Source organism: Delphinus delphis, chromosome 14 (assembly GCF_949987515.2).
Source record: "Delphinus delphis chromosome 14, mDelDel1.2, whole genome shotgun sequence".
Taxonomy (NCBI): domain Eukaryota; kingdom Metazoa; phylum Chordata; class Mammalia; order Artiodactyla; family Delphinidae; genus Delphinus; species Delphinus delphis.
In genome coordinates, this window is record NC_082696.1 from 8,897,379 (window position 1) to 8,918,581 (window position 21,203).

General features: G+C 49.2%; 1 protein-coding gene across 2 annotated transcripts in view; it reads right to left on the reverse strand.

The window, feature by feature from the left end:
• Positions 1-21,203, reverse strand: part of TMEM181 (transmembrane protein 181) — a 45,114-nt gene continuing 23,911 nt past the window's right edge. For both annotated transcript variants that reach the window (XM_060029700.1, XM_060029699.1), the window contains 14 exons: positions 20,822-20,912; positions 19,400-19,521; positions 19,024-19,134; positions 10,450-10,530; positions 8,685-8,784; positions 8,026-8,156; positions 7,698-7,789; positions 6,662-6,719; positions 5,925-6,027; positions 5,305-5,356; positions 3,289-3,371; positions 2,250-2,339; positions 1,424-1,490; positions 1-998 (listed from right to left, as the gene is read on the reverse strand). In XM_060029700.1, the coding sequence (XP_059885683.1) occupies positions 920-998; positions 1,424-1,490; positions 2,250-2,339; positions 3,289-3,371; positions 5,305-5,356; positions 5,925-6,027; positions 6,662-6,719; positions 7,698-7,789; positions 8,026-8,156; positions 8,685-8,784; positions 10,450-10,530; positions 19,024-19,134; positions 19,400-19,521; positions 20,822-20,912 (1,260 nt within the window). In that variant the 3' untranslated portion in view covers positions 1-919. The remainder of the gene's footprint in view (positions 999-1,423; positions 1,491-2,249; positions 2,340-3,288; positions 3,372-5,304; positions 5,357-5,924; positions 6,028-6,661; positions 6,720-7,697; positions 7,790-8,025; positions 8,157-8,684; positions 8,785-10,449; positions 10,531-19,023; positions 19,135-19,399; positions 19,522-20,821; positions 20,913-21,203) is intronic.

The window sequence follows — 21,203 nt, forward strand, 5'->3', positions numbered from 1 at the left end:
AAACAAACAAAACAAATAGAGCTCTACAAGGTATCATCTTTGACAGAGCTGCAGAAGCTCCTGCTTACTGGAATTGTAATGGATACCCTCCTCCCCATGAATATGCATGATGTCTCTATGCACAGGGACATCATTCATATTCATGATGGAACGCTCACACGCATTACTCACGTGTGCACACAGGCCCTTAGAAAACTCTGGCAACAAGACCCTTCCCATGGGAGCTGACAACCTGTCAATCATCTTACCCTTTCCTTACGAGCCTTATGGAACGCTCCTCAGAACTCCAAGACAGCAGCTCTGCCTTGGTGGCAGTGAAGGGCTAGGACCTGCCCACCCTCCTCCCTTTCCCCAAAGAGCCATTACACATGTACACATTTCACACAGCAACCGACACAAGTTACCCATCACTTGAGATGCGTGATCTTCCAGAGCACAGGCCACTCGGTGGGGAAGGACTGCCCTCGTGGGGCAGCCACAGAAATAGGCTTCCCTTTGGGTTTAAAGGGTCAAAAGTTGGTACCACGGGGCAGGGAAGAAAGGAAGGGAGCAGAGGAACACCCCCATGCTGTGGACCTTACTCCTAAGGGCTTTCCAGGAACTTGGAATGAGTAAATTTTCTTTTTAAGTACATAATTCTCTCTACTAAAAACAGCAGTAACTTCTTGCTCACTGGAAACAGCCACCTCCCATATGAAATCTTTGAAACATGATCTGGCGGCTGAAACTTTGTCAGAGCTCTCTTCCCAAATCAATGCAGTCAGTCTACCAGTAAATTTGGCCCAATGTTTAAATTTGTCCTCAGTTTTGGTTTCCCTTTCAAAAATATGTAAACAAATAAGGATCAGGAAATCTCTGCTTGTAAGAGAGGTCTGCGTTCAGGCAGGTACAGGGCAGGCCAGGAAGCAGGCACGGGGGCTCAGTCACTCTCAGACCCCTCCTTGTACTGGGCCCGGATGGCCTGGCCGTTCTGCAGGGGCATCTCTTCATAGTCGCTCCTGTTACAAGAGAGGCCTCTGATACCATTCGGCTTTCGACAGCACTGGGTTTATTCTCCTCTTCACACTGACCCGCCGTCCTAACAAGAGCCCGTTTCCTAGCCTTGCTCTCTCCACTTCTGTCACCAGCTGATTCCTCCCACCCCTCTGGCCCCACCCATCACCAGTGTGTCTGTTCTTCCAGAAAAGAACTGCTCTTCCTGTGGTCACCACTCACTCAGGTGTCCAGCAGGAAGGGCCACTACCCACCTAAGCCTGAGTAACATGACAACACAAAACCAGGGGATCACATGACTCTCCCAGATGAAAGAGACCGATGATACCTCTGAAATCGTCTGAGAATGGTCACCAGCCTCTCCGGTAAACACGCGAAAGCAGGCTGAGCGCTCGCCCTGGGGCAGCCTTCGGCAGAGGTGGGGACTTACCCATATATCACGTCGTCGTCCGAGTCGTTGAGCATGGAGAAGGCGGGATTGTCCTTCAGCTGGGACTCTGAAAACCAACAAGCATTTGAACGTCACTAGCCCAGAGAGGCAGGATGCTGTTCTAGAAGAAGGGTGGGAGTCAGAAAGGGCTGGATTCCAATCCCCGCTTCCCCGTTCACCGCCTGCGTGAGCCAGACAGGTCGTTCTGTCCCCCGGGGGGTGCCGCGGGAAGACTGAGCGGAAGCCTGGGGGGAAGGGCCGCCTGGAGCAGCCAGCGGGCGGGCTCCCCGCACCCCAGGGTCCCGCAGGTCCTCACTGGGAGCAGGGCCGGGTGACCTGGTCTGCCTGCTGCGCCCACCCGCCCCGGGCCTGCGCACAGCTGCTGGTCCACAGCCCGTCAGCCGTCACCTCTGCCCGGACCCTCTGTGCACGTGCTGAGAGCCCATCCATGGGCAGCCAGGTGGCCCTGCCGTCCCGGCCCCAGGGAGTTCTCACTCTCCTCACCCCGGGGCAAGAGGGCTGTTTTGGTTTGGTTCTTTTGGGAGGTGAGGCGGGGTGTACGTCTGGCTTTCTTTTGAAGGTCACGGCACTCATTTCCAACAGACTTTATTTCGCGGGGCTGACGGACACGCTCGTGTCAGGACCCACGGACACACTCCGTTCCTGCATCTTGGGCTGTAAGGACACAGCACCTGCTGGGCTGCCCCTGCGGCTCAGGGCTCACTATCTGAGCCCGCCTGGTCTCTCTGCTAAAGAGGGAGCTGGGGAGGCGGGGCCGGAGCTGCTGCCCAAGCTCCCTGGTCAGCGACCCTGGCCGACGGCTTACCGTACAGGGCATTCTTCGAGGGCGAATACACAAAGGCCAAAGTGTAGAGGTAAAAGTTCAGCAGGCCGTAGAAAGATAAGAATTCAGCTGGTGACACTGGTCAAGGGAAGCAGCAGAGCTGGGACACCGTCTATTTGGACAGTCAGCCGGCCCCTCCCCCAACCGTCAGTGACTGCTAAGCAGCAGGCAGGACCCCGGGGGCCACACCCAGACATCGGGCACCACGGGGCAGGCCCACGCCGGAGGTTACAGTGCCTTTCCAGGGGCACCTGGAAACCACAGGTGAGCCGCGCCCTCTCCTCTCCATGGACGCCTCTGGAGGTGGCAGGACCTGATGAGAGCAAGTCGCAGGCAAAGGGCAGGAAGGAGAGTCAAGAATAAAAGGAAGAACTGGATCCAGACTCTCAAACTAGTCCTTTTTAATCTTTTCTGAATTACACGCCCCTTTGAGAATCTGATAAAAGCACTGTGTGAAATTCAGTCACAAAAACGTGAAAAATCATGCATTGATTCTAAGGATGTAAGTAAGAGAAGAGGCCCCACGGAAGGAAGCCAAGACGTGAGGGATGAACCCCAGGGTCTCCCCTGATGGATGCCGTCACTGAAGGCGGGAGTGGGAGGCACACACTTGACCCGATTATGCACCCGAAAGAGGAGCCTACTGCCAAGGCAGCGGGGCCTCAGGGACTCGAAGGAGGTCCCGCTGCTCACAAGCCCTCCCCGGAGACACAGGTGTCAACTGCAGCTGGACACATCTGGGACTCGGTAAGGGATGCCATCTGGGGAGAGGGAGAGGTGGGCAGCCCTGGCCTGACCCGAGGCTTGGATGGTGAGTGGACCCGCTGCGGTCCCTGCCCCACAGAGAGGAGAGGGGGGCGTGGAGGGTGGGGGCAGGCGCTGGGGCCCCTGGGCCTCTCATTCACACGGACGGGGGTGAGGCCCCCAGGGCATGCCTCTTCCTGACTTTCACAGGCCTGCAACGCTACCCACCCCACCGGGGTGTGTGCCTGACGCCCGACATCTTCCCACGAAAGGATATAATTCTGGTAGTGAGTTGACAGTTCAGCTACAAAGTTGTCTTGTAATACTTGTGCTCCGAACCTTAAATAAAGGATGACGATGCTGAAAGAGAAGGGGGGTGGACAGTACATAAAAACATACCGAGATACAGCACTGGCTGCACATAACTTGCCACATTTACTGTCTAGTCCTGATTTTATCTGCGTGGAGACTCGTACACGTGCACACAGCCCCTCCACTGGGCTCCTGGTCTCAGATCCAGGGACGAGGTCAGCAGCGGCCGACACAGCCCCCGTCGCAGCCTCGAGTCCAGGTCCCCGGGCACGTGCTCCCCCTCTGCTCTTACCCAGTTTGTGCCGTCTGGACCATCTCCTCCAACAGACCACCAGCCCCCGGGGGACAGTCTGCCCGTCTTGTCCTCTTCCCCCCACCAGGCAGTGGTTCACATACCTGTCCGACACCTGCCCACCAACGCACGTGCCGACAGAGGGTTCTGGTACTGGGGAGCCCACTTCCCCTCCCTGGGGTCCAGTCTCCACTCCAGCCAGACAGTTTAATAAAATGTGAACCAGGTCCCTTCACCTCCTGGCTTAAAACCTTGCGAAGGGTTCCCACCACTGAGAATGGAACCGAAGACTCCTCACCATGGCCTGCGAGGCGACCTGACCTCCCGGTGGCCGCCCTCCCTCGCGTCCTCACGCCCTGCGACGCTGCTGTCCCTGAGCCCAGGCTTCAGGGTCCTACTTCAGGCCCCAGGCCCCCTGCTCAGAGAGCCGTCCCCCACGAGCCTCCGTACAGCAGCCATGGCCCTCCTGCCATCATCCATCCCTCTGCTTTCATTACGGCGTTTAGGCTGTCTTTAAATTTTGTATCACTGCCCTCCCCGCCAGACAGAGAGGAGCCTGTCTGCCCAGTTACCAGTGGAGGTACTTCCTGGGTATCTGCTGCACGAATGAATCCCCTTGAAACGCAGACGAAGGAAGATCCCCAAAGCATAACAACTTCTAGACAGACGTACAGAGGTCACCACAAGGAGACGGCAGCTCCCAGCCCGTGGACTGGGGCAGCCTGAGGGCGAGGCTGTGTGAGGGGAGGTGAGGGCTGCTGACGTGTAAAAGGAGGTGAGGGTGTGCACGTGAGGCTGCACCAAGGGCTGCAGAGAGACTGAGTGACAACACGGGAACCTCTGTTCTCAGGTGAATTTAGATGCTGAATAAAACCAGCTCGTTTTGAAGACCAGGCCAAGTTCACATGCTCTGGTGAGGGACGCACACAACTCCTCCAGGGCCGGGTGAATGAACCCAGATGCCTCCAGGATCCCCCATCCAACAAGGCCGGGACCCCAGCGCAGTGGTGGAAAGCCGGCCACTCGGAGCCCGGACTGGCTCCCACCAGGGAAAGGGCTTGAGAGCCACTTATTTGCCATCCAAACAACCGAGAAAGCAATGCAGGTAACTAGATGTGATTCCCCGTCGGGATTTTGATTTTAGGAGAAAGCGACACACCAGAAACAAGCAAGCAATCATCTGGAATTCATCAAAGAGCCGGCTTTCTGCGCTCCCTCGGGCCAGCCCGCGGACCCGGCAGAGTCCTCTGCACCCGCTCTGCTGCACGGCATCTCCTGCCCGCTTCCCTCGGGCAGCAGCGTGTGTGCTTCAACGATGCCCACTTACAGTCCTGTCCTTGGGGCAGCAAAAGGACCCCAGGGGCCAAGCACGTCACCCAGGATTCTAACTCTCTGACTTGTCTCTACTGCATCTGCTGCCTTCCAGGGCACGTGTCAGAGCAAGGGGGGAACCCGAGCAGCGCTGGGCCGCGGGCTTCGCCAAGCTCTTCTCTCCCCTGGCGCGAACAACAGAACATGCTCCCTCAGCCACCACACGCTCAGGGCCCTGCCGGGGGGGAGGCCTCACACCAGTGGACACAGACGGCTAGAAGCACCCTAAAATTAACCCCATAAAACGGGAGAAAGACATTCATGACGGTAAAATAAAAACCCACATTTTGCTTCTTTTAAGAAATAAAGTCTTCTTACCTAATGACAAGCACTACAAAAGTCAATGCTGTCAAAAATTTCAACCTGAGATCTGAAAAAGAAGTAAATACGCCCATTAAATCACCAAATTGGAATAAATTCCACTGATCCCAGAGATCTTAAAAATAAAGCCAGACCTTCTGAACAAAACCCTTCTTCCCTCTGGACTTTAAACCTGTTAGTACCTGAAGCCCAGGAGAAATGCTGTCTCACCTCCCCGGAGGCCAGGAGGGTCTCCCAGCGAGGCCGTGGCCACTATTATTTGCTTGTGACAGATTGGGGGAAAGGATCCTATGACATCAGGTGACTTGTTTCGATTCAAGGATGAGGAAAACCACCCCTGCCACTTTGTAAGGTGCGATTCCAGAAGGATCCAGGCAGCTCCAACAGCCACACTGGCACCTGGGGCCCCAGCTGGCTTCCACCCCACAGGCCTCCCTCCAGCTTTGGCCCGAAGCACTGTCCAAATGGCCCAGAGCCAGCCCTGCAGCCCTGGGCTCCCTGGGGCTGAAGGCGCTGCTCCAGCCCCTGGGTCTGCCCTCTGGGTCAGGCCGTCATTCCCCCCAGCCCATGCCAACGCAGGCAGCCCTGCACCAGGGGGGTCTGAGACCAGCGCTTACCTACATAAGGCATGTGACGCAGCTCGGAGCAGGCCCGCACGATCAGGAACAAAAGGTATAAGATGTACATGGTGGCCACCACCATGAAGAAAACCTTCATTCCCTGGAGCGAAACCAGACGGGCACTTGAATGACAACAGGGTCTCGGTGTTGCTTCTCCCTCCGATAGCATAAGCAGGAAAGCCAGAGCTTTCTAAGCGGGACCCGGAGCCCTGAAGGCCACAGCCTAGAGCAACACAAGAGCACGCTGCTGCCGCTCTGACTGTCCTCAGCCCGGCTCAACCTCTCTGCGAGCGCAGGTGGCCAGCTCACCCCAGGAGGACACCCCGGCCCCTGCTCGTCAGACGCGCCAACGCCTGCATGACACACGGAAAGCTCCGAGCGTGGGGCCTGGAACGTAGCAGGTGCTCAATAAACGGCAGCGGCTCCTACTTGTCTCCCCGGGATGAGGGCCTGGCTCCCTGCCCTGCTTAGGAAGACAGTGCTATGTGTCAAGAAAGCATCCAGGCCTGGATCTCAATTTTTCTGGACCTTGGTTTTCTTTTCTGTGAAATGAGGGCTTGAACTAGATCACCTAGGAGACAATGGGTCTAAACCACACATGAACTTCCTGTGGACTTTGCCGCATAACCAGCCGGCAAGCTTGTATCAACAGCACAATTTAAGTTACAAAATCCAGCGACTTTCTAAGCCAGCAGTTAAAAAAAAATTCCTCTGGCTTCATTAACAATCCTTACCTGAAAATTTCCTGTGTCAACTCGATACTGGTACATTGGATCATGTAATTCATTAATTCTAGAAATATGATGTTATAAAAAAAATAGGTTAATAATTAGTTTACTTTTTATTTTACACTTTCTCTCACTTGGCTTTTTAAAAAACTTACTAACATAAACTACTTGCTGACCAACAGTAAAAGATTTTTAAAAAGTAATCCTCAATTTATGAGAAATCCCAAATTACCTATTGAAAATGCACACAACACTGCTAGACTTACTGTCCACAGTCAACAGTAGTGTGAAGTACAGTGTTTATCATTAAGAAAATCCCTTTACTAGTTCTCTTTCCATTTTAAGAGCTGTTTTCCAGGCACCTTTTCAACGGCATATATGGGCACCAGGAAATAGATGAGCACACAAAGAAAGCAAGAGAAGTAAACATAAACTTCTATGAAGCGCATTTCAAAATGACACCGGGCTGCTGAGACGACAGGCGGGTGGGAAGAGGGAAGCGGAGACGTGTGCTGAGTCCTATCATTACTGTGCCAGGTGCCAATATCATACCCCTGAGATGGGACTAGTTTCTGCAGAAGATCCTACTTGGGTGAATCAGGTTGTTACTACGTTAGGCTTCTGCGGTGGTTCCATTTCACAGATGGACAAAAATACTAAGGATCAACGCTGGGAGCTGGTATAAGGATGGGGAGGTTTAAGACACAAGCCAAAGGAGAAACTTAAAACACCTGGGGACACTGGAGAGCCAGGAGCCGACCTGAGCGTCATTCTACAAATGAAGTCTCTGCCTCTCCAAAGGAGAAATCTGAAAAGACGTGGTCTTTTTCGTTTTCCACCTTAGACTAGAAGAATCGTGTCCATCTCTACATGCCATTCAAGCAGAAATGAACCCTCAGTTTAAGTCACACTACCAAATCATGAAACACTGGGTGACAGATTCCTTTCTGGGTGAGTTCACAAAACACAGTCAGCTTTGGGTCTGTCCACCTTGTTAAATGCTTTCCAAGACTGAAGTTTCACACATAATAAAATTACTCACGTCTGCCATATTCCGAGGGTAACACAGGCCAACCACAATAGTCCAACAATGAAGCATTTGGGCAAATAGAAAGTCAAGCACTTCCTTTCTCCCTTAAAAAAAAATAAAAGAAAGAAATAGAGAAGTTAGTAATTCTAGCAAACTATTACCCCCTCACAGACCACAACGGATCATAGATACGCCCATCATTTCCACACAGCACACACTCTTCTGTTGACTATGAGGCTGAAGGCAGGTTCCCAAGGACAAGTTCACCCTAAGGTTATCACCAGAGTCTGGAACAGAAGGACTGAGTCCCCCACTCCCCCCGGAAGCGCTGACGGCTCACCTGCACCCGGATCCCATGGTACACGCACAGCCAGAAGAGCAGCAGCGCGCACAGGAACACAGACTGGAAGAGGTCGTCCAGCATCCCCGGGAACCAGCTGTTCACCAGGAAGGAGAGGGGGAAGAACGGGTCTGCAAGGCAAAAGGCAGACAGGCCTGGGAAGGCAGACTTGCCAGCACCCGGCAGGGCACCCGGCCCCGTGCGAGGGCAGAGCTCATGATCGCTTTCCCCCCCGGCCAGAGCCATGGGGAAGCTAGCGAACTAATGGCTGTCTTGTTTTTCAAAACACCGAAAAGCCAAAGAACAGATTGCTCCAGGAACGAGTACTGAGCGCCGTCTGCTCGTGCCAGCCGCTCCTCCCCGCAGGCCTGGGAGTCCCGGCGCTGCAGCTCTGGAAGCAGATGCTTTCTGCAGCAGGGCACGAGAGGCAGACAGCACTGCTGCCACCCTCAGCCAAGTCCCAAGACGGTGTCGCGGCCCTTCCGGGTTTTAACCTCCAGGCAGGGGGAAAGCTGCAGGCACCGCCGCGTCCTGGAGCAATGTCCCTCGGGCCGCACGGCGTTACCACCTGTTCCTTCAGGGGCCCCCAGGCCACCCCCAGGATGCCTTTCAGCTTTCAACGTTAAAGGGGAAAGCGCCGAAGTAAAAATGGTACCTACCGTTGTAAAGCAGCAGCAGAGGCAGGAGAATGGACATCCACTTCTGCTCGATGCCCCAGTCTCGCATGGAAAACTTCCGGAGGGAGTGAGCAAACAGGCACTGTGAACCAGACCAGGCCCCCAGTCACCGTCTTTGCCCACCCCGCCGAGCATCACCTTACGTCTGTCTTCCTAAATCAAAGGTCTCAGTGCCAGCCAAGACCCGATGAGCCAACCCCTTGCTGAACCGACCCTGAGACCACCAGTGACAACTGGGAGAAGATGGTGAATTGCTGCAAAGGAGCCTCGATAAGACGGTCATGGCTGTTCCCACAGGGGCAGGAGGTGACGAGAAATACAATGGCCATAACCCCCCTGGCCCCCCAGCCTCCTCCTGGGCAGGCTGCTTCTACCAGGCCGGCTCCCACTGAGCCGCAGGGAAGGACCTCCCCGGGCACAGGCCACAGGCTCCCAGAGGTGCGACTTTCACAGATGACGCCAGCTTCTAGGGAGGCGCCAGGGCTCCCAGAGGAAAAGCCAAGGAATGAGGCTTATACACAACCACGGTCACACGATGTGCTTCTTTCAAACACCCCCCTGAAGGGGCAGTGGCCCATGGGAGAGCTTTCTTTAAACTCTAAAACATCACACAAGTTGTGATTTTTAAGCCTGGAGTCGTTTTGTTTTTCTCTGCAGTCTAACGTAAGCCAATAATTTCCTAAGCAATTTGGACTTCCTGGGCTGATGGACCATCTCCCCCAGTCTGTCTGTCAGAATCAGGCCCATTTCTCTTGTTTGAGAGCATGGGGCCCTGGGTACCAGTTCTCTGGGCCCCAGAGTACGGCAGCAGAATCCCAGGCAACAGAAATCCTTCAAGGAACAGCAAGGATTTCTGACCAAATATAAACAGCAGTTTTCCACTTTCCTTTAGTGAGTTCACCAGGGGAGGCCCTGGCCATCCCAGCTCTCAGGGTACTCCGTGGCCGTGTCCTGCCTTCCAGCCACACCCAGATCACCACCGTCTGGCATTTCCCTCACACGCCCCCTGTGAGCCTGTGTCCTTCTGTGCATACAGTTAGTCTGCGAAGCAACAAGTTCCTGGGGTGGCAACTGGAGCGACCACCACTGCCAAGAACGGACGTCCTAAACGTCACTCCCTCCGCGTCAGCACAGGGCAGGCAGCTGACGGGGGCAGGATACCACCCTCCGGGCACACTTCCTTTTCCTCCAATTTATAACTTCCCACCTTCACTGGCTGGGCCTCCGTGGGGACTGCCTGTACTCTGTGGGTTACCACCCTCCAAAGACACGGTGCACCAGTGGACAGAGACCTCGGATCCCAAACGGGCCGAAAGCCTGCACGTCCAAAGCCCATCTGCACTCTCCTGAAAGAGCCCAAAGCCTGAAAGGTCTGGTCCACTTTTCCAAATGTAAAAGCCAAGAACGGGCTGTATCTGCACTCAAAGAAGGTCATTCAAACGAGGCAGAATCCCTCCACACGGATTAAATGGTACTTCTCACCGCACACCGATGAGAATTCACTTACAAGTCAGTGACCTGTAATTACTGTGACGCTACGCAGTGCTTACTTACTGAAGATACCGCAGCGTTCTTGCAGCACAGCACCCCAGTAGAAATACAGACTATTCAGTACCATCAGGTCGGCCCACTGGATGGAGTGTCTCAGAGTTCAGGTGGACCTCCCGCACTCTAATAACCATAATTTACGAACTAACTTTGCCCGTGTTTGGATTCTGACATAATCTGCTAGGTGAACGGTACTTACAGTGACAATGAAGGTAAGCACCACAAAGACGAATCGGAACCAAATTTCCAAGTGGGAAAATGCAGGGTCGTAAGTCTTCCACTACAATGGAAAGCAGGAAAACAATTTGAAAAGAATTCATCTAAAAGGAAGTACACCACATTATTTATTTATTTTTATATGGTGTGCCCATACAATGGAATACTCTTTTTTTTTTAATGTCTTCTATTTATTTATTTATTTTTGGCTGTGCTGGGTCTTCACTGCTGCATGCGGGCTTTCTCTAGTTGTGGCGAGCGGGGGCTACTCTTTGTTGAGGTGCGCGGACTTCTCACTGTGGTGGCTTCTCTTGTTGCGGAGCACGGGCTCTAGGCGCATGGGCTTCAGTAGCTGTGGCTCACGGGCTCTAGAATGCAGGCTCAGTAGTTGTGGCACACGGCCTTAGTTGCTCCGTGGCATGTGGGTCTTCCTGGACCAGGGCTCGAACCCCTGTCCCCTGCATTGGCAGGCGGATTCTTAACCACTGCGCCACCAGGGAAGTCCCCACCACATTATTAATAATAGTTATCTCTAAATGCGAGACTACAGGTAGTTTAAAATGTTCTCTTACACTTTCTTACATGTTCTAAAACTTTAACACTTAGTACATTTTATTTTTATATTCAAGAACACACACCTTGTACCAAGAGTTGAAAATAGCTTTAACTGGTGGCATACTAATGATGAATCTGGCAGATAAATTATTCTGTAATAATAGTAATAGCATTTGGCTTTTAAATCTCATGTCAAAGATCAATGCTGTCAATCTCTTTATTAGAAAAAGCCATGCTTTCCATGAAAAGAAATAGATTTTTAAACAACGCAAAAATGTAAGTATGATGTTCTAAAAAAGACTGAGTGAAACGTATAGATATGAATCTGAGACAAAAAAAAAAAATACTGTGGAATTACGGTTGTCAGTTCTTGTGCTGAGTAGTCTCACTCATACCAAGTGCATGGCTAACAGAGCAAGGATGAGGCCCCACGTGCTGACAGCAGGTGGAAGGCAGCCCTTCCCACCTCGGTTACCAGCCAGATTCATCACCAGACCCCAGGACACGGCACTGCACTGGGCTAGGGAGCCCCATCATTTTAATGCAGTGAATTAAAATCATCTGAGCAATTTAAAAATTGTAACAGACAGAGCAACAGATAGAGTTAAAGACACCAGATTCACCTTATTTGCCTCAAACGTTAAATGCATACACACACACACACACACACAAAGACCCTGGACACGAGGCAATGAAGGGCCATAATCTCTAGCTGATGGGGGACAGGTGCACCCTCTGGTCACCCCAAGCCCTGGGGGAACCCGAGCAGAGCCCAGTGGTCTCGGAGTCGCAAACACACCGCTGTGAGTGCAGGGACACAGCTCACCGGCTGTGACTCACAGGACAGAGCACTAACAGAGGTACAGAGCAAGCTCCGGCCATGTGCCAAATGTCGCCCTCCCCACGTCTTCACCTGAATAACTGATCTGCGCATGACAGTGAGTAAAGCACCCAAGGCCAGGGGAAAATCCCTAAAAGGATCACTAGCACTCACTGAAGGCCAGTAACAGTAAGAAAAGTGCACAATCAGAGGGATATTGTAGAGCGTACTCCAAGCGCTTTTATCTCAGTGGTGGGGAAGAATTAGCCTTCGACTCAATGCTGCTTTGGTCCCACCCAGCAAAGTTTAAAATCAAGGCCTGAAAAGCACAAACTGTTCCCAAGTAACGTTACCACATCCTAGAACAGAGCTCAAGGATATTTATCAGAACACAAAACTCTAGCAATCAATAATGTCTGACATTGAATCAAAAATACCAGACGTGTAAAGAAAGCAAGAAAATATGAAACATGATAAGAAGAAAACTAATCAATCAAAACTGACCCAGAAATCGCAGACGACAGCATTAGTAGATAAGGACATCAAGAAGCTAGAGGAGAGTTTGCACACGTGAAGCAGAGACCTGGAGGGTGATCAACAGCAGATTAGACATCACAGACGGTATAAACATGAAGACAGCGAAAGAATCCATTTAAAATGCAACAGAGAGAAGAATGAACAGGGCATCAGTAAGCGGTGGGACAACTTCAGGTGGCCTAGTGGATGTATATTTGGAGTCCTCAAGTTTCTACTGGCGGGAAGAAGGCAGGAGGATAGAGAAAATATTTGTAGAAATATCGGCCAAATTTTTCCCAAATTTGTTGAAAATTATAAACTCACAAATCCAGGAAGCTCAATGTACCCTAAGTACAAGAAATACGAAGAAAAGTATACCAAGGAACCCCACGATCAAACTGCTTAAATAGGTAAAAGAGAAAAATCCTAAAAGTGGCGGGAGGGGGCTGGAGAGGAGGAGAACTGTTACAGAGGACAAAGACAGGATGATAGATTTCTTGTCAAAAAATGCAAACCAGAAGACCAATGTTTTCAAAGTATTGTAAATCAAAACCACAATGCAATACCACTAACATACCTATTAGAACAGCCAAAACTAAGACTGCCCTACCGAGTGTTGACGAGATGAGGATGTGAAGCAGCTGGGACCCTCACACACCGCTGATGGGAATGTTAGACAATACAGCCACCTTGAACCCAGTCTGTCAACGTCCCAAACAGTTAAACAGACCCCTGACACATGACTCAGCATCCCATTCCTAGGTATTTACCCAAGGGAAGCGAAAGCACATGTCCATATAAAGGTTTGTACACAGAAGTTCACAGCAGTTTTATTTATAACAGCCCCAAACTGGAAACAATCCAAATATCCATGAGCAGGTGAGTGGATAAACTAACTGTGCTGTATCCACACAGGGAGTGTCCTGCAGCAACACAAGGGAATGAACTCCTGATACACCCAACATCATTCATCAGGCTCAAAGTAATTATACTGAGTGCAAGAACCCAAACATACTGTATGATTCCATTTACATAAAATTCTAAAAAATACAAACGAATTTGTAATGCAAGCAGAACTATTAACAATTGATGCTAATGGGAAAGTGGAAATCATAGTAATTAAGATCATATGGGGCTTCCCTGGTGGCGCAGTGGTTGAGAGTCCGCCTGCCAACGCAGGGGACACGGGTTCGTGCCCCGGTCCGGGAAGATCCCGCATGCCACGGAGCGGCTGGGCCCGTGGGCCATGGCTGCTGGGCCTGCGTGTCCGGAGCCTGTGCTCCCCAACGCGAGAGGCCACAGCAGTGAGGGGCCCGCGTACCGCAAAAAAAAAAAAAAAAGATCATATGAATTGTAAAGTCAGAGATTCGGATTTACTTAATCTCATTAAACCTCAGATTTCTCCTCCATAAAATAGCTACTTTGAAGAATTATCATAACAATCATAACATTTAAATAAGAGGATGAACATAAAAAGTTTAGTGCAGTGCCTGGCAAAGAGCAAATATTCAGTAAATAATAGCTGCTATTATAAATCCCAAACACTACAGCTATTATGATTATTGCTATACTGTTTACATTTTACAACAGTATCATTTACAAAACGATCACAGTAGTGATTATGAGCAAATGATGGGGGGAGTGTTGATGTGAACATAATATTCAAAAAGAAAAAAGTATAATACATATCTTAGTTATAGATTTTAAGGCATGATCAAGAAGAGAAAAAAGAAGTGTTACCATCAAGAAAAGACTCACAAAATATGTTTAAAGTAACAGTGAAGAAAGTACGTATTTTTTTACCCTCAAGGGACTGTAACTCTTAAGAAAGAAAATAACCATGGACTCCCCAGAAGGAGGGGGGATTCAGTCTTAGGATTCTGTCAGAGGAGCACAAAATAATCAACTCGCTCACTTCAAAAATTAGCACTAGAAAACAATGCTTTACTCAATAAATAAACAGCTAAACCTAAAACATGCATTTTACAGGGTTGGCCAAAGAGTCTGTTCGGGTTTTTCCGTAACATCCTACGGAAAAACCCGAACGAACTTTTGGGCCAGCCCAATAGTTCTAAAATGTGAGTTCACAGGGGGAAAGGAGGAGAAAGATGAGGAGTTGGGGTGAAGAAGGAAGACAACGTTAAACCCCGGCTTCCCCAGTTGGATCCTGGGCTGGGATCTGCCGCACAGTGGGTGCTCAATACACTGTGATGCTGGGGCCAGTCTCACTTGCTCCTGTGGCCCTTCCCCTGCCCTTTCTGCTGTAGGGAAACCACTGCCACACAGGAGCTCCCTCCAGGAGGCTGCCCTTGCCGGCAGCTGCTAAGCAGAAGCACCTGTGCCCCGCCGAGGCCAGAGCGGCCTCACAGCTCCATCTGCCGTTCACTGGTGCCAAGGGTTTGAAAAGTCCTTCTTTTCCCTAAAGTGAGCCCGAGAAGAAGGCGTGAAGCTCAGAGGACGGGGCCCCAGCCCCTCCGCTACAGACAGCATAGACAGCGGCCCTCCAGTAGCTGTGGGTCCAGTGATGCTGGGGCCAGGAGGGCAACGGTCCACAGGGATCCTGTCAAGCAGTGGTCAGTGCCTGCGCCCTAACAGGAGAGCGGTCACTGAATGGACCCAAGCCTATGGGTTTAAATATAAGTCTTTTAGTCAATATATTATGCATTTCCGTTGCACCAATTTACACTTTCACTAGCAGGGTATGAGAACTCTGGCAGTTCCACATCCTTGCCAACTTTGACATTTTTTTGCCTTTTTCACTTTAGCCATTCTGGTGGGTGTGTAATAGTGTCACTAAGATACTCTAAAGATGTACTCATTATACTTCGTTTGCTTCCAAAAAGGAAGGAAGGTAGTTTATAATAAAAATCCCGACTAGACAGAAACCATTTTGAAGGATTTTTCAAAGGTAAAACAGTAAAGAAAGAGGGTAATTATATCAGCAACCCATGCCAGGATGCTAGTAATTACTACAATTCAGCATAAAACATCTTTCAGAGATCTGTAGCAGCTAATACCAAAAGAAATGTGAGGAGCTATACAGCTTTCATTCTCTAATAAAAGGAGTTAAAACAAATGGTCAAAGGAATTCTGTTTGAAGGTTTAGATGACAGCTCACAGCATAATGGATATTGCCTTCAACAGCAATTTTATAAGATATAGAAACACTTTGCATAAGATTCTCTAGTGGCCCAATGCATCTCTAGACAAGCTGTAGGCATTATGTGAACTCGGGACTCTCTCAGGTAGCTCTGAACTTCTCGGAGTGAACGGCTGGACTGTATCTTAGACTTCCTCTTCAAATACCAGTTGCTTTTTTTAAAAACAAATAATCTTCCCTCCTGATTATAAATATAATTAATAAAAGCTCATTATTAAAAATAGAGGGGAGGGCTTCCCTGGTGGCGCAGTGGTTGAGAGTCCGCCTGCCGATGCAGGGGACACGGGTTCGTGCCCCGGTCCGGGAAGATCCCACATGCCGCGGAGCGGTTGGGCCCGTGAGCCATGGCCGCTGAGCCTGCGCGTCCGGAGCCTGTGCTCCGCAAGGGGAGAGGCCGCAGCGGTGAGAGGCCCGCGTACCGCAAAAAAAAAAAATAATAATAATAGAGGGGAAAAAAAGAAAATAAACATTAACCCCACCACCCAGAGATGGTCTTCAGTTTTCTAAAATACAAAATTTTAATTAACACTTTTAATTCATGTACTTTTCTTTTTTTAAAAAAAAATCAGTATGTGGTTTGTGCTATCTATCCTACTTTGTGACCAGTTTATTATTTTAACAGGTACAGAAGAACTAATTTATTTATTTAACCAGAACATTCCTGCTGAAATACAGATTTCTCCCAACTTCCTGCTATGAGGAACATGGTTGAACATAAATCTTTGTGGACATTTTTAATTATTTCTTTAGAATAAACTCCTAGAAGTAGAACTACTAGGTCGAAAAGAACATACACATATAGGCTTTGATACATTGCCAAACTGGCCCCCAAAGTTCAACCAATTTACACCCCGTTAACCCGTATGAGAACTTGTGTCCTTACATTTCACCAACGCTAGATGTGATTCTTCTTGTTGGTGTTTGGACTATTTGCCAGTTTGATAGGCTTTAGAAAAAAGACATTCCTTCTTGTATTCTCTAATGTTTTGGTTTGCATTTCAAAGGCTTGTCGGCCATGTGAATTTCTTATTTGGTGAAGTGCTACGCTGTTATTCTTCAATTACAAACCTAACTGTTGCCAGGCCCTCTGCTGTTACTGGGAATACAGAAATGTACCAAAGATGGAGAAAATTCTCAGGTGACATCCCTCACAAACCCCGAGGGTCCTACGTCTCAGCTTTGTGGATGCTGAGGACAGCTATCAAAACGAAGCTCTGACCGTTGGCATCGTTCAAGGAGAGCTGCTCTGACGGCAACTTCCTTACCGAGCCCTAAGATGAGATCACATGGCCTGCCTTCGACCAGCGAGGGCGGCATGACATGAACCAGGTTTATCTGAAACATGTATCGAATTATTTAGGAATAAGTTTAAGAGGAAATGTAAACAGATACAAAAGATGGAAGGAGAGAACCACAATCAAAAACAAACAAAACAACAACAACCAAAAAAAAACCAAAAAACAAACAAACAAAAAACAAACAAAACAGTGGCCCAAGCCCACATAATAGGGCTGGGGCGAGGTAAGGCCCGTGGGGAAAACTGCTGAGCACTTTGATAAAGGGCTTGTAGGGGATGACGTTCCTATAAAGACGACAGAAAGGAAAGATCCCTCGCAGGGAAAACCTGCATTCTCCAATCAGAAGGATGCGAAATAGCAAAGTCTAAAGCACAGATGTTATCACAAGATGAGTCCGAAGAGTGCCTGAGCTCACGGCATCTGTCTGAGGCCCCATCTGGGTTCAACCTCTGCATCGTGAACCTGAGGACACGGGCAGAATGCTAATCAGATCTTCTGAAGACAAAGTTTGAGGAAATCATTCGCACAACAAGGAACAGAATCCAGATTCAAACTCAAAGATCCGGAGAGTCTGGGGAGGAGCTAAAAGCACTGAGAAGAAACTCAGGAGCAGAGGGTCACGTCTGAGAAGCGTCTGAACTGTGAGAAACCCACCACGGGAGCCAGGAATGAAGGAGACTAGGCTGAACAGCAGAATAAGTCCGCGGGGTCCGACAGGTGATGCAGCTTCTAGAGGAGCTGGCATCTGGGGGCCCACCTGCTCCCTCCCCAGGGGGGCACGCCTCTCGGCCAGGCTGACTCGGGGCCATGGGGAGGAAACCTGGAGTCTTAGGGGCCCAGAAGCCACCCCCCCGGGGCTTTGTGAAGGAAAAGGAAAGACCTCAGAGACAGCCATCTTCGAACACCTGCGGAGCGATCCGGCAGATAAAGAATAAACAAACTCGCTTTGGGTAGTCTAGAGACAGCACGTGAAGAAAAGTAGCAAGACTGTAGCAACGGCTACCATTTGTCAAGCACACACAACGAGCAGGCGCTGGGCATGACCCCAAGCCCAGCTGACCTCCAGAGGCCTCCCAGGAAACACAGAAAATCGCAGAGGTGGGAGTGCCCGTAAGGGTGCAGGAGGGCTCCCACACACCACAACCTCTCAGCAAAGGGGACCCCTTTGTCCAAATAAAAACCTGTGTATAAACGTTCATAGCAGCGTTATTCACAACAGCCCAAAAATGGAAACAACCCAAATGCCCATCCACCGATGAATGGATACACAAAAGGCAGCACACACGTACAATGAAATATTATTCGGCAAAAGAGGAATGAAGTGCCGTTACCAGCAAAGCACAGAGGAACCGTGAAAACACCGCTTAGTGAAAGAAGTCATTCACAAAAGAGCACAAAGTATATGATTCCATTCATATGAAATGTCCACTACAGGCAAATCCATACAGAGAGAAGGCAGATTAGTGATTGCCAGGGGCTGGGGGAGGGAGAAATGAGAGGCGACTACTAATAGACTTCTTTTATGGCGTGTGAATTACATCTCAAAAAAGCATAATTTAAAAAAGGAACCCACTAGCACCTCCCTTTAATAGTCACAGCTGTACGAGGTGGGTGGCTATTTTATGATAAGGAAACAGAGGCGCAACAGTGTCAAACTGTAAATGGTGGTGCTGGGATCTGAACCCAGTTCTTCTGGCTGATCTAACACCCGTGTCCCTAGTCACCCTGATGATTATTCTGACTCCCAACAAGCGGCAGGAACAAGGAGGCTGATTTCAGCCGGACACAAGACAAGAAAGTCTAACCATCAGAGCTGCATGACTGGGGGCAGACAGGCACGTGAGAGCAGGGACCCTTCACCAAGAGGTCTGGCAGGGTCTGAAGACCACTCACAGGCCTGGAGAAGGGGGTCCTGCCTTCCTTGGAGGGTACACCTGGCAACTTCTCCATTACCTCCCAGCTGGAAGGCTACTCTCGCTCCTAAACCTCAGAACACCATGGTTTTCCAATTCCATGCTGTTTCTTGAAGCAGCTGTGGTCCCATACACGTAAGAAACTGTGGTTTCTCTACAGTTTTTAGAACTGTACATGTCTTCCACTGTCCAAAATAACATGATTTCGATGCTGTGATTTATCTCAGTCATTCCACAAAGAATGGAAGCTAAACAAATGAGCCACGGAAACGCCGCGGTCAGCTGGTATACTTACGGTGAAGTTCATTTCCTTGATGCGTTCCTTCAGGTGTTTGAATCCCACAGTCACTGTATATTGAGTGTAATTCAAGTAGCTGAGGTGAGCCACAATAATCTCTGCACATTTCTGCAAATGCACAAGGAAGATCTGTGTCCTTAAAGCCAGCAAGACTCACTCTTGAACCAACTGACCCACGAAGTAACACATTCCAACAACAGATGATCCAAGAGATCATCTCCAGGGAACTTGCCAGAAGCTCAGAAAACTTCAGATGCCAGCCAAAACCAGCTCTTAGAAAGCAAGACCCAAATGGACATAGTTAGAAACAAATAATACATGGTCTACAATCGTTAGAACCTTTCTACTTCACGGACCAGTCAAATGCACTCACCCCTGCACATGTGAGGGTCCTCGTCCGATTGTGAACTTTATTATGAATGAACATGGTGGTCCCGTCCTGAGCTACACCATCGACCTTAACAGTCATGGTGAAGTTTGTCTGAATAGCTGTTTCTACAAAAGAAAGAAATCCAGTGTTAAGAGACCACGAGAGGCCATCACACCTGCAGAAGTGCCTGCCTGGCTGTGTGTCGGCCGGGAAGGTTCTGTGATGCATCAGCCTCCCTACATCTGCCAAACTCACACTTGCCAGCCAAGTCCAGCCCTTCCATGAACTTGCTTCTCACCCACCCCCAAGTTTCATTTCACAAAAGGACAAATATTTCAAGGCTAATAAAGTTTTATTTTTTAATTTCCCATATAAAATTTAATTGAACTTCATACCAAAATAAAAACAGGTTTCTTATTTTTTCTGATTATATAATTCATTGTTTTTCTGATTATATGCTCATTGCTTAAAAATATCAAAGACCAAAAATATAAAGATGGTATTAAACATGTATAATCCCACAACCAGAGAAACTATAATTTCATGTTTGTGTCCATCCTTCCAGACTGTTTTCTAGACACACAAATATATACTGATATCAAATTTATTTATGCTTTTTAAAATGTTATAAAAAGAGGTTAATTCTTTTGTAATATGCATTTTTTTTTCACTTAATTTACTGCAGTCATTGGGTTATCTTTTCAAATTCTTTCAACCAAAGTGCTTCCTCTAAATCACAGTATATAGAAAACGACGTGGAGCATCTGCTCGGTTCTCAGGGAGGGTGCGTGACAGGGTCGCCCTAGGTGGACAGAGCGAGGTCATTATAACTGTGAGCGCTTTGGGCAGGGGTTCTCAGCCTCAGCACCAGGGCTATTTTGAGGTCAGATAATCCTTTACTGTTTGGAATTTGTCCTGTCATTGTAGTGTGTTTAGCAGCATCCCTGGCCTCCACCCACTGGATACTGATAGCACTCCCTGCTCCCCAGTTGTGACAGCCACGTCACAAGGTCTCCAGACACTGCCAAGTGTCCCTGCGGGACAGAACCATTGCCTTAGGACACCAGGACTTAATTCTCTCCCAGAAGCCCACTGGAAAAGGCTGCTGCTGCAGCACCCACCCTGTGCAGCCACGGAGCTAGGCTTCACGGGTATCCCGAAGGATGACCGGTATCCCGAAGGATGTCCAGTATCCCTGAGGGCCGACGGGAGCTCCCTGAGCCATGACGGGTACTCCTCGAGCGCTGCAACATGACTTTCGTTGAAGGACATTTAAGGGGCTCCCAACTTGCTGGTATTAAAAGAATAATCACCACGTTATAACCCATCTTTGAGCACTTGTTGAAAGATTTTAAAGCTCTTTAAACCTTTCAGATATGGTGCTCTGTACAAATAAAGGTCATTCTAAAATGTCAGGCTTCATACCTTTTGAATGCTCCAGCTCGACAACACATGTCAGCCACAGTTGCTGATTATACGTAGACAGCGGGTTTGAAAGTATCTGAACTGGCTTTAGCTGAGGCGAAAGAAAAAGAAGTTAAAAAATCCATGTGATCTCTTCAGTTGAGTCTACCCAATGTCTCACCTTAACATACAAAATCTACATTTACACAAAAGGTTGGAGTGTTAGCTCTGAAACAGAAACATGTAGTTTTCCTTTAGTCAATATAAGTAAAATTCTGCCTTTCAAAAAAATAAAGGACTAACTTTCTGCTGCAATTCACTTGTCTCTCATGAAAACTTCTAAAGCAGTTAGCCTTGGGACAATATACCTACTTAAATACCAAGAAAAGGCCATCTTGGAGAA